The following is a 13,681-nucleotide window of genomic DNA, read 5'->3' as shown; positions in this document are numbered from 1 at the left end:
GCATTGAGATTGCCTGTAATGACAACAAGCTCAGTCAGATGACGTTGTGACACACCGCCACAGACTATGACGGACCCTCCAAATCGATCCCACTCCAGAGTACAGGCCTTATTCCTTCGACGATAAATGCAAATCCGACTATCACCCCTGGTGAGACAAAACCGCAACTCGTCAGTGAAGAGCACTTTTTGCCAGTCCTGTCTGGTCCAGCGACGGTGGGTTTGTGCCCATTGGCGATGTTGTTGCCGGTGAGGACCTGCCTTACAACAGGCCTACAAGCCCTCATTCCAGCCTCTCGCGGACAGTCTGAGCACTGATGGAGGGATTGTGTGTTCCTGGTGTAACTCGGGCAGTTGTTGCTATCCTGTACCTGTCCCGCAGGTGTGATGTTCGGATGTACCGATCCTGTGCAGGTGTTGTTACACGTGGTCTGCCATTGCGAAGACGATCAGCTGTCCGTCGTCTCCCTGTACTGCTGTCTTAGGCGTCTCACGCCTACAGGGAGACGGACAGCTGATCGTCTTCGCAATGGCAGACCACGTGTAACAGCACCTGCACAGGATCGGACATTGCAATTTATTGCCCTGGCCACATCTGCAGTCCTCATGTCTTCTTGCAGCATGCCTAAGGCACATTCACGCAGATGAACAGGGACCATGGGCATCTTTCTTTTGGTGTTTTTCAGTCAGTAGAAAAGGCCTCTTTAGTGTCCTAAGTTTACAGAACTATGACCGGAATTGCCTACCTTCTGTAAGCTGATAGTGTCTTACCAACCATCCCACAGGTGCATGTTCATTAATTGATGGTTCAAGCATGGGAAACAGTGTTCAAACACTTTACAATGAAGATCTGTGAAGTTATTTGGATTTTTACAAATTATCTTCAAAAAGACAGGGTCCTGAAAAAGGGACATTTCTTTTTTTGCTGAGTTTAGTTTGTTGAGTGGAAGTGTAAACATTTGGTTACTCTCTCAAGTGCTCAGTTTGAATCAAATATATGGAAATAAGAACATTTGAATTATGCTAAACTGGCACATCTAGACATGCCAACAATATCTAGGGTTGAGGTGAAGCCAGTCTAGTAGTTTAAAACCTGCTTTTGAAAGCTTCAATAGTTTAAACCCAAAAGTTTCTCTTTATATGTGTCAAAGTTCTGGAACTTTCTCAACTGTGCTTCCAGATTTCTAAATGATCTCCACATGTTCACCATGAATGTGTTCCAGAATCTCATAATCACTTCCTTCTTTCTCTGTCAGTATCTTCAGTTGATCAGTAGGCCTACAGCTGTATCTCTACACCCTTGGTCAAAAACATATTTAACAAGCTGATACATAAGTGGAGTCCTGTCCTCAGGTGCTTGTGTCCAGCTCAGCTGACAGTGACCGGTTCTCACCTACAGGGGGTACTTATGTATTCAATTCAATATAGGTAGACATTTCAAAATAAGAGTTTCCAACATACACTACTTAATTGGGATAAATATTAAATGTTTATTAAATTGGAGAAAATAATAAAACGGAAGCATTTGAAAACATCTCATAGTAAACTGACAGGAAATATAAAAATATAGATAAAACAATTCTAAGTTAGAATCTTTTTTCTCCAAAAAGAACAAGTTCATTATGTTTCTTTGGATCAACATATGGACAGTATATTTTAAATGTCTTTAACCCGTTTCCCATCTCCTCACGCAGCATCAACACATTGTTGCATTACTCTCCACCCGCCCAACCCTCCCTCAGCAAATATTCATTAACATTTCCACCACAACACATAACAAGCCCTACCTAACCCAGCCCTCCCCAGGTTCATCAGATTGCGCCCCCCCCCCCCCCTTCCTCCCAGCCCCACATCACTCTCCCATATCAATCTCCTGGTGGCGTTTAGAAGGTGGCACCAGGTGTTCCGGAAGTTTACCCGGCAGCTCATGTCCCTCCAGCTTCACTCTGATCAGGTGATTGGCCAACGCAAACTCGTCGTCGTCTAGGTAACCATCCTTATCCACGTCGGCCAGCTTCCAGATCTTGCCCAGGACCGTGTTGGGCAGCTTGGACTTCACCATCTCCTTCTTGGCTGCCGCGCCCGACACTTTACCATTGATCGGTGACAGCGTGTAGAAAATCTCATCATACGAAGGTTTGTCCCGGGCCACCACCCACTCCAGCTCATCGATGCCTTCCCCGGCACCCTCTCCGTAGCCATGACCGAAGGGGCCGGACATGGTGCCCTCAAAGGCACCTCCGTGGACAGCCTGGCTGGGCATGGCGGCTTCCTCCTGGCGGACCAGGGTCATGAGGCGAGCGATGTCGTTGGCCAACATGTCCTCCACAGCCTCCAGTAGCTTGGGCTTCATGGTAGGGAACTTAGAGAAGTCGTGGCCAGCCAGGAGCTCCTACAGAGACGAGGGAGAGTGGAGATGTATACTACACTGCTCAAAAAAAATAAAGGGAACACTAAAAAAACACATCCTAGATCTGAATGAATTAAATATTCTTATTAAATACTTTTTTCTTTACATAGTTGAATGTGCTGACAACAAAAATCACAAAAATTATCAATGGAAATCAAATTTATCAACCCATGGAGGGTCTGGATTTAGAATCACACTCAAAATTAAAGTGGAAAACCACACTACAGGCTGATCAAACTTTGATGTAATGTCCTTAAAACAAGTCAAAATGAGGCTCAGTAGTGTGTGTGGCCTCCACGTGCCTGTATGACCTCCCTACAATGCCTGGGCATGCTCCTGATGAGGTGGCGGATGGTCTCCTGAGGGATCTCCTCCCAGACCTGGACTAAAGCATCTGCCAACTCCTGGACAGTCTGTGGTGCAACGTGGCGTTGGTGGATGGAGCGAGACATGATGTCACAGATGTGCTCAATTGGATTCAGGTCTGGGGAACGGGCGGGACAGTCCATAGCATCAATGCCTACCTCTTGCAGGAACTGCTGACACACTCCAGCCACATGAGGTCTAGCATTGTCTTGCATTAGAAGGAACCCAGGGCCAACCGCACCAGCATATGGTCTCACAAGGGGTCTGAGGATCTCATCTCGGTACCTAATGGCAGTCAGGCTACCTCTGGCGAGCACATGGAGGGCTGTACGGCCCCCCAAAGAAATGCTACCCCACACCATGACTGACCCACCGCCAAACCAGTCATGCTGGAGGATGTTGCAGGCAGCAGAAAGTTGTCAACGGCGTCTACAGACTATCACATGTGCTCAGTATGAACCTGCTTTCATCTGCGAAGAGCACAGGGCGCCAGTGGCGAATTTGCCAATCTTGGTGTTCTCTGGCAAATGCCAAACGTCCTGCACGGTGTTGGGCTGTAAGCACAACCCCCACCTGTGGACGTCGGGCCCTCATAGCACCCTCATGGAGTCTGTTTCTGACCGTTTGAACATGCACATTTGTGGCCTACTGGAGGTCATTTTGCAGGGCTCTGGCAGTGCTCCTCCTCGCACAAAGGCAGAGGTAGCGGTCCTGTTGCTGTGTTGTTGCCCTCCTACGGCCTCCTCCACGTCTCCTGATGTACTGGCCTGTCTCCTGGTAGCTCCTCCATGCTCTGGAAACTACACTCTGGAAACTACACCTTCTTGCCACAGCTCGCATTGATGTGTCATCCCGGATGAGCTGCACTACCTGAGCGTGTGGGTTGTAGACTACGTCTCTTCCACTAGAGTGAAAGCACCGCCAGCATTCAAAAGTGACCAAAACATCAGCCAGGAAGCATAGGAACTGAGAAGTGGTCTGTGGTCACCACCTGCAGAACCACTCCTTTATTGGGGGTGTCTTGCTAATGGCCTATAATTTCCACCTGTTGCCTATTCCATTTGCACAACAGCATGTGAAATGTATTGTCAATCAGTGTTGCTTCCTAAGTGGACAGTTTGATTTCACAGAATGGGATTGACTTGGAGTTACATTGTGTTGTTTAGGTCTGACGTCAGTAACAAATAATATATTCATCATTGGATGGTCTTCATTACTTCAACAACATAATACAGAGGACGGGATAAGACCTCAGTTTATAGAGTCACATTGATTAACCTCTGGTGTGTACGGAAAATATTCCAGCAACATTTCTCTGAGGAAACAAAGGCTAAACTAGATATGGATTCAGAGGCTCCATCTCACCTGCATCTTCTTGAGTTTAGGGAAGTCTCCAGGGGAGATCTGATGTTCCCTCTCTATCTTCAGGTACGTCTCTCCCAGGTTGGCGATCAGTTCCTTCTTCTTGTTCTCCTTTCCAAACACACTGGGCATCTCCTTCTTCAGAGAGATGATGATGTAGGCATGGACCTGGACAAAGGTTAAAAGTTCACACAACCTACTGACCAGACTGACATTCTGCCATAATGAACCATCTAGTTGAGGATGTAGACATGGACAAGGGTTCAAACATCCTCGAGAAACTACCTGTTGGCCCACAACAAAATACTACTAGCTTTAACGCTGCTCCTTTCTGTAAAAGTGCCCTCTTGGATATTCCCTTATTCCAAGTCCCATTCTTTTAATTCAGCTTAAATAGAACAACGAGTTAATAATGGTGAGTGAGTGTTGCACCTTTTCAATAATACATTTTTAAAAATAAATGTTGCACCTCGAGTCCCGTTGGTTGAGTGCCCTCCACTTCCTTCGCTTTTCCTATACCCCCATACATTCCTACAAACATCTGGACCCCTCCCCTCACCTTAGCCAGCCGTGCCCTTTTGATGAGGTCGTTGAGTTTCCGTATCGCTGCATTCCGGGGCAGCCCCTGGATGTCCTGGAACAAGTCCTGTTCCTCAGCCTCAAACAGCTTCCTGTTGTCAGCGATCAGGAGAGGCTGGGCCCAGAACGACCCGATGTACACCCTGACCACCTAAGGACCACAATACACATAAATCAATAAAGACAAATCAACAAAGACAAATAAATATATGGGCTCCTGAGTGGTGCAGCGGTCTAAGACACTGCATCTCAGTGCTAGAGGTGTCACCACAGACACCCTGGTTCTGTGGTGGTGTTTGTGGCTCAGCGGTCTAAGACACTGCATCTCAGTGCTAGAGGTGTCACCACAGACACCCTGGTTCTGTGGTGGTGTTTGTGGCTCAGCGGTCTAAGACACTGCATCTCAGTGCTAGAGGTGTCACCACAGACACCCTGGTTCTGTGGTGGTGTTTGTGGCTCAGCGGTCTAAGGCACAGCATCTCAATGCTAGAGGCGTCACTACAGACACCCTGGTTTGATTCCAGGCTCTATCACAACTGGCCATGATTGGGAGTCCCATAGGGTGGTGCACAATTGGCCCAGCGTCGTCCAGGTTGGGGTTTGTCCGGGTTAGGCCGTCATTGTAAATAAGAATTTGTTCTTACCTGACTTGCCTAGTTAAATAAATCAAACATATATACCATACCAGTCAAAAGTTGGACACCTACTCATTCAAGGGTTTTTATTTATTTATTGTAGAATAATAGTGAAGACATCAAAACAATGAAATAACAAATATGGAATAATGTAGTAACCCAAAAAAGTGTTAAATCAAAATGTATTATATATATATTTGAGATTCTTCAAAGTAGCCACCCTTTGCACACTATTGGCATTCTCTCAACCAGCTTCATGAGGTAGTCACCTGGAATGCATTTCAATTAACAGGTGTGCCTTGCTAAAAGTTAATTTGTGGAATTTCTTTCCTTCTTAATGCGTTTGAGCCAATCAGTTGTGTTGTGACAAGGTAGGGTTGGTAAACAGAAGATAGCCCTATTTGGTAAAAGACCAAGTCTATATTATGGTAAGGACAGCTCAAATTAGAGAATAAGAGAAATGACAGTCCATCATTACTTTAAGACATGAAGGTCAGTCAATCCGGTAAAATTTCAAGAACTTCTAAAGTTTCTTCAAGTGCAGTCGCAAAAACCATCAAGCGCTATGATGAAACTGGCTCTCATGGAGGACCACCACAGGAAAAGACCCAGAGTTACCTCTGCTCATTAGTTACCAACCTCAGAAATTGCAGCCCAAATAAATGCTTCACAGAGTTCAAGTAACAGACCTCTGAACAGTTAATGTTGAGATGAGACTGCGTGAAATCAGACCTTCATGGTCAAAGAAACCACTACTAAAGGACACCAATAAGAAGAGACTTGCTTGGGCCAAGAAACACAAGCAATGGACATTAGAGACAGGTGGAAATCTGTCCTTTGGTCTGATGAGTCCAAATGTGAGATTTTTGGTACCAACCACCATGCCTCTGTGAAACGCAGAGTAGGTGAATGGATGACTTCCGCATGTGTGGTTCCCACCATGAAGCATGGAGGTGGTGGTGTGTGTGGGCTTTGCTAGTGACACTGAGGGTGATTTATTTAGAATTCAAGGCACACTTAACCAGCATGGCTACCACAGCGATACTCCATCCCATCTGGTTTGCGCTTAGTGGGACTATAATTTGTTTTCAACAGGACAATGACCCAACACACCTCCAGGCTGTGTAAGTGCTATTTGACCAAGAAGGAGAGTGATAGAGTGCTGCATCAGATGACCTGGCCTCCACAATCACCTGACCTCAACCCAATTGAGATGGTTTAGGATGAGTTGGACCGCAGAGTGAAGGAAAAGCAGCCAACAAGTGCTCAGCATATGTGGGAACTCCTTCAAGACTGTTGGAAAAGCCTTCCAGGTGACTACCTCATGAAGCTGGTTGCTTTGGTTACTACATGATTCCATGTGTTATTTCATAGTGATGTCTTCACTATTATTCTACAAATGTAGAAAATAGTAAAAATAAAGAAAAACCCTTGAATGACTAAGCGTGTCCAAACTTGACTGGTACTGTGTGTCTGAGATAGAGATATAGATAAGTACTCAGATCCAGACTCATTGAGAAAAAACTAACATCCATGGGTGTGGGGTAGCATTTGGCCGTAGCAAGGAGTCTGGGTAGCCAGGCACGGCCCCAGCAGGACCACAATGGAAATAAGTTGGTTGAATTTACGGTAAACATGACGGTACACTTCACATCCTTAATGTTTGTGCTGTAGTCTGATGACTAAGGCAACTCTATATGCATTTTAAATTGTCTGCATCTGAAATGGCACCCTATTCCCAAAATAGTGCGCTAATTTTGACCATGGCAAAGTAGTGCACTATATAGGGAAGAGAATGCTATTTGAAAGACCTATGTGGACCCTGTTTAAAATAGGTGCACTATATAGGGAATAGGGTGCCATATGAGAGACATATGTGGACCCTGTTATATAGGGAATAGGGTGCCATTTGGGATGCACATTGGTCGAAATGAATGTTTTAAAAATTTTACCTCGGGGGTGTTAATGATCTTTCCCAGCGACCACATGAGGGCGCCGTAGACCCTCATCAGCTGCTGCGTGTTGATCTGGTCAGCCTTGTTCAGCACCACGCGCATCTTGTCCTCGTGGTTCTTCAGGGCGCGGATCACCTCAGAGAACTCGTCTGAGATGTCCAGCTTGTGGGCGTCAAACAGGAGGATGATGCGGTCCACGCGCTCCGCAAACCACTCCAGTACCGCCGCAAAGTCATACCCTTCAGAGATGCAACGGGAGGAGGGTTATGGTGTACACACACACACACACACAGCAATAATTATGTTGAGGAGGAACCCCAAATGAGACTGAGGAGAAAGATGAGATGTTGGAGACAAAATAAAGAGGAAAGGTGGGTTTGGGGTTTTGGATTGTGGTGTATTCTGAGGGTTGGACACGAGCATGATACTATAATTGACAATTACACACTGAAACTATAGACAATATACAACATGTTTCAAAACGTTGCTAATGCAGCGATGAGACAAGATCGTAATTGGGGAGGGGGGGGGGGGGGGGTAAAATACATATATAAAAATAAATAACGTTCCATCCTCTTTGACCTATTTAAAAAAACAACAACAGGAAACAGGCTGACAAACTATTGGAACAGAGAGGCCTTTTGCTTTTCTGAACAGAAGCCTGGGGAGTTCTGGCACAGCGAGCCGAGGCTCTTTAAAAAGAAAAGAAAGAAATAGAGAATGATGGTTTTGATTGGTGCCGGTGTCATCTGATCTGAGAAGAATGCAGTCAGTCTGTCTAAAAATCTCATCTACGCAGCTGACCACACAACCAGCACCAGCTCTGCTGCACATGCATTGCAGGGGGACACTTTGTGCATGCGTGTCGTGGAAGGGGACCAGGGGAAAGAGTGTGTGGGAGACAGTCTACCAAGTGTCCCCACAATGACAACTGCACCACTCTCTACAGTCTACCCATGTTCAGGCGTTCCCCACTATCGCTGCACAATGCCAAGTGTTGCTTCTAACCCAGTCCCCGGCAGGGTCATACTGCTGATGAACAATACAGTCAGCCCTGTGTGTGGAATCATAGCCGGTAGGAATGCGGTATTCCAGTATCACTCCCCCCCCCCGGTAGGATCCCTCTTTCACTTGTAGGGGGGGAAAAAAACTGACCCAATAAAAGATGATTTTACAAAATCAGCAGAATCAGCCAATAAAGGAAAATATTGGCGGAGCAATATCTGAAGAATGCAAAATAAGGGCATATGGGGAAATTCAGTCATCTCTCGTCAGCTTCCCTTCCTAGGACCAATATGTCATACAAGACAGTTGGATTAGATGCACTCCTCTTGACAGAAAACATAAGTATTTGATACTATTCTCTCCTCTTAGGTGAGTTTTAAATGGCGTGTGTTAACTCTGACCTGCTTTGAGTGGTTGACACTGTCAGGCTTAACACATTTATTGAGATAACGGTGATATATTGTTTGTGTGTGGCTAACCTCTGCTTATTCTCTGTTTCTCTCCTGACAAGATTCCAGGGGTATCGATGATACTGATGCTCTCCAGGACTGGGTTGGGCATCTGAGCACACATAAATCTACAAGGAGAGAGAGGGAGAGAGAGAGAGAGAGGTGAGGATGTTGAAACTAAACTAGGCATTAATGTAGGCCCAAACTATGCTTCCAGTCAACCTGTCACTGCTGGAAATGGAAACTGAATGGTTTGACTGGAAGTGGAACAAAGCTCAATTCAAACAAGGAGAGAACTGTTTTCTGTTTGAGTTGAATGCTGCATCATTTCTTCAATTGTCCATAGAATAATCTTGATTCACTGTCCAAGCCCATACAACACATGATGTTGTCATCTTGCATTAGTCACCCCAAACATAAAGGTTTTTCAACAAAGTTGGAGCAAACAATGACACAGATATAATCACATGTTTTGTATCTGGAGAGAGAGGGCAAGGTCAGTCAAACAGACAACTGCAGTTCCCTCAAGCAGGAACAAAGAAGGGGATTGTTTCGCTTTACAATTTCTATTCCTTCTCAACCCAGAACTCTGCTGTCCCACCGCTCCCTTCGGGAACAGACATTCCCGGACACCGCTCCCTTCGGGAACAGACATTCCCGGACACCGCTCCCTTCGGGAACAGACATTCCCGGACACCGCTCCCTTCGGGAACAGACATTCCCGGACACCGCTCCCTTCGGGAACAGACATTCCCGGACACCGCTCCCTCGGGAACAGACATTCCCGGACATGATGCTACAGGCATTAGGTCACAAGACTACTAGAACTAAGCTCTTAACTTACATTTTGCCAGGAGAGCAGATTTGTCCTACAACTGGAGAGGGGGAGGGAGAGAACCTTTAAGGCCAAACAACAAGTCAAAGAAATATGGGGGAGGGTGGGAGATCCTGTGGTAGAGTAGTATCATATTACAATGAGAATATTTGCCAAGTATAACAAAAACATACATTTTTCCACTTCAGCTTTTCGTATGTTATACATTCTGTGGCAGTCTGTCCAAGCCTTCCCGTTTATCTAACATTTTCCACACAACGCTCCACACAATTGGGCTAACCTCAGAATCTCTCTCCATCACACACTCAAACAGTAACTCACATCCTGCTGTCCCCCTCCTCACCCCGAGCCCCCACCAGGCAGACCTTCAACTTCCCAAAGTGAAGAAATACTATCAGCATTGCCATTCATTGTATGAGCGATGAGGACGTGGTGGAGTGTACTTCTGCGCAAGACAAGTAGGCCTGCGTACTTTACAACACATTTCACTTTGAGATGTTACTGGAAGCCCGCATGCAGTAATGTGCAGTCAGTCAGTGTCCTGAAATAACAGGCTGAGTTCAGTAAAACGGAACCCCAACCCATTCCCGCTGACTCTTACTACTCCCTCTCGGTTACAAAAGTCATCAGTCTTGTTGTGAAACAGCCCGTCTCATGGGCCTTGTGATGCCTTGTTCATCTCATCAATTAGCCACTAAGCAAGGCTAATTATCAATTGACTCTCATTGACCTTCACGGCTATGAATCAACAAAAATCAATTGTACATATGCATCCTGGGTAATGTAGTACCCTAGAACAGCGATGAGGAGGAGTTTAATCCAGCATCAGTGTTGACCCATGTGTCTTGAGCTAGCATATGGCGGTGTGTGAGGCACCACAGCTAATCTGGGGTTGAGGAAATCCCCCATCATCGCCAGGTTGAGCACAGGACTTCCTCTAAAACCTGTAGTCAGTCAGTCTGCGTCTCTCCAACATGGAAAGAGACAAGGCCAGGGTTATCAGACCATCTGTTTGAGTGCTGTGTATTGTGGTGCCAGCAAAGCTCTCACAGAGGGGAGATAGACCTTCTCTCTAGAAGAGACCTTCTCTCTAGAAGAGACTTCAGCAAAGGACACTACAATAAATACAACCTTGAAGGATTGTGTGTTTGAAGCCACAGAACAGACGGACTAATCGACTGGTCATAATGCCACGTTGAACAACTGACTGTGGTGTCAGAATGAGCCATAGAGCAGTCTGGATTGCTGAATCACTTTGATGTATCATGATAATGAGTAACTCAACACACAAGACCAGCTGAGACCTGAGAAGCCATAGCCTAGATGCTGACTGACTGTGCTGTCACACTACCATAAAGAACCTACCAGCACTGCAATTTGACTAGGATTTCCTAATGCCTCATAGCAGGTAGAAGCCTCAGTGAGAGTTGGCCAGCTGTTACTACTGATGTGGCAACTGTAGCCTGCCCTGGGGTGTGCTACTAAGGAGAAGCCAGATAACACACTTTTGCCTGGCTACTCAAAACACAAACCATTATTTTCCATTTACCTTACAGTGCTGCTGCAGGCTAAACAGGCTAAACAATGCTGACAGACTAGGTCGTGACTATAGTTTAGATTAGGCTAGGTATTGTTATACTGTTCAAACAGCCCAAGGGGAAAAGGATGTCTCAACTTGGCAGGGTGACTTTTACAGGTGGGTTAACAACAGACATGGTGGATGGAACAGATACTACAATCTGTTGTGGTGATGAAATAAAGGGGAATGACAGGAGGAACAGTAGAGATCGTTTTGTTTCAAAGAGTCCCTACATGCAGAGGCTTGTGAGGGAGGTATATGGAATGTTGAGAGAGGTGTTACCATAGAGATCATATTAAATTCCTCATTTATGGGTGTCACCTGACAGCCATAAGCTCCCCTGTGGCCTGGGAATGTGGCATGAGTATTTATTTACCTGTTGAGGAACGCGTTACCAAATGCGTTGAGTTTGCGGAAGGGTTTTTTGGGGTCGACAACCAAGGCGTTTCCAGGTATCATCCCGTCCTGGTCACCGTGCATCACGGCTATGAATGAGTCTGTCGTCGGCTCGGGCCCTATCCTCATACCGGGAAAGTCCTGCTCCATCAGGTGCCGAATAAAGGTGGTTTTCCCGGTCGAGTACTGACCGACCAAGAGAACCATGGGTTTGTTGTCGAAGTCGGCATCTTCGAGCGACGGTGAGTGAAAGTCGTGGAATTGGTATGTGTCCTCCAGGGGAAAGAGTTTAGTCCGATATAGTTTTTTCAACCCTTGCGAAACATCCTGGAACTGTTCAGGCGTTTTTTTGTCCCTACTGCGGAACATGTTGAGCTGGTTTGACACAGCAGTGTCACTTTCGATCTGAAAACAAGAGAGAGATGGCGAAGTAGCTAGCGCAACTCTATCACATGCAACAGTAGTAGAGTAACATTAGCTAGAGATGCTAAAGTAGGCGAGGTCTTGAAGTGTTGATCGTTCCTCCTTCCTGACTAGCCAAACACGCCCCAGCTAGTTATTACTAGTAGCCAATCAACCGCCAAGCACAAATCCCACTCCATTACCTTGAGAATTAATGTATCTAGACAGCTATCTTTGTAGGAGTTGAGAGCGTAATTTATCTTAAACGTTTAATAAAAAACACACGCTATCCGTTAAAAGGAGGGATAGCTGTCCTTTTTTACCTGTCCTTTTGTGTTCTGAGGCCGCGTTCACCGGCTGACTGGCTTAAAAAAAAATGTTTTTATTTTTTAAATTAATATCAAATCAATACATAAAGCACATGAGGGAACACAAGCATACATAGATTACAAACAATAGACAATCGAGCTAGGGTGTACAATATCACATTACAATTACACAAGGGCCTTAAGGGACATGCATATACTTACAATTCTAACAGCTTTTTTGTTAGTAGAGCATTTAACCGTCTTAAAATACAGTTCAATTTATTTTTGTAGGGTACGAAAATGTGGTTTTCTGTTTGTAAATTTACATTTGTGTATATGAAATTTGGCCAAAAGAATAATGAAATTAATTACATAAAAATTATTCCGCTTATTTCTATTGTATGTAAAGAATCCAAACAGTACATCTCTCCACAATAGTGTAAAATCTTCATAAATGTGTTCAATTATAAACCTACTGATGTCACCGGCTGACTGGCTGGCTGACACATGCGTGTGTGTGAGACACGCAGGAAGCGGAAGTGGAATGTGAACGTCAAAATAAATGTCCCAGCGAAATAATGAAGCGCTTAGGCCTATGATTGCTCAAACTCAATCAGATGATGGTGAGCAATCAGGATGAAGTAACAGCCAATTAATACCTGACTTCTCGTCGTCTCACCCAGTCTTGTGACTGCTGCTGCACATTGCTGGTTTGGCCTCCCTATTCTGCAATTCATTAAAAGATGGACTCAGCTTTATAGTGGCCCATCTGATAGCCAAAGAAAAATCTGCTGTGTGTATGATTGTGTGTGTGTGTGCGTGTTCATTGTTGGCCCAAATATGTGGTAGGCTGTGTTAAAGACCAGATACCGTGACAAGGAGAGACAATTACCATAAATACCAGTATCTTTATTGTGAAAAGAAACATTATACAAATACATGAGAATTGAAAGTGCTATTCAAGTACATACAAGTACATAGACAACGTCACATACAGTAGATTTAGGCCTACACCTTGCATCCAGGGTGACGACCAGAGGTGTCTCTCCGCCCATAACAACAGCTCCACTGGAACTCTGAGCTATTCCATATGGAGATGCTGTTACAGCCAGCGAGCACCAGACACTGGAGCTACACTGCACCTTATCACACAGCCATAAACCCACAATATTCAACAGTAAACCATTTAAGTACTGTATCACAAGTCTCAAGGAGTCATGTCATATAATATGTGTGTGTGTGTGTGTGTGTGTGTGTGTGTGTTTATTGCTGGCCCATTGTTTAGGTAGCATCATTGCAGATAGGCTGTGATGTACAAAGACCAGATACAGTGAACAGGATACTTTATTGTGAAGGGAGCAATGTTACATCCACATTACAATGGAAAACAATTGACTTTAC

General features: G+C 45.3%; 1 protein-coding gene across 1 annotated transcript; it reads right to left on the bottom strand.

Annotated features, from left to right (window-relative positions):
• Positions 1-1,465: 1,465 nt before the first annotated feature.
• LOC109879821 (EH domain-containing protein 1-like) lies at positions 1,466-12,111 on the bottom strand. The gene is made up of 6 exons (XM_020471995.2): positions 11,551-12,111; positions 8,791-8,888; positions 7,304-7,545; positions 4,697-4,867; positions 4,141-4,305; positions 1,466-2,391 (listed from the first exon to the last, which is right to left on the bottom strand). The coding sequence occupies exons 1-6, from the start codon at positions 11,937-11,939 to the stop codon at positions 1,852-1,854; spliced, it is 1,605 nt and encodes a 534-aa protein (XP_020327584.1). The 5' UTR covers positions 11,940-12,111; the 3' UTR covers positions 1,466-1,851.
• Positions 12,112-13,681: the final 1,570 nt, after the last annotated feature.

The sequence above is a fragment of the Oncorhynchus kisutch genome, linkage group LG15 (assembly GCF_002021735.2).
Source record: "Oncorhynchus kisutch isolate 150728-3 linkage group LG15, Okis_V2, whole genome shotgun sequence".
Classification (NCBI taxonomy): Eukaryota; Metazoa; Chordata; class Actinopteri; order Salmoniformes; family Salmonidae; genus Oncorhynchus; species Oncorhynchus kisutch.
This window is presented reverse-complemented; position numbering and strand designations above follow the sequence as displayed.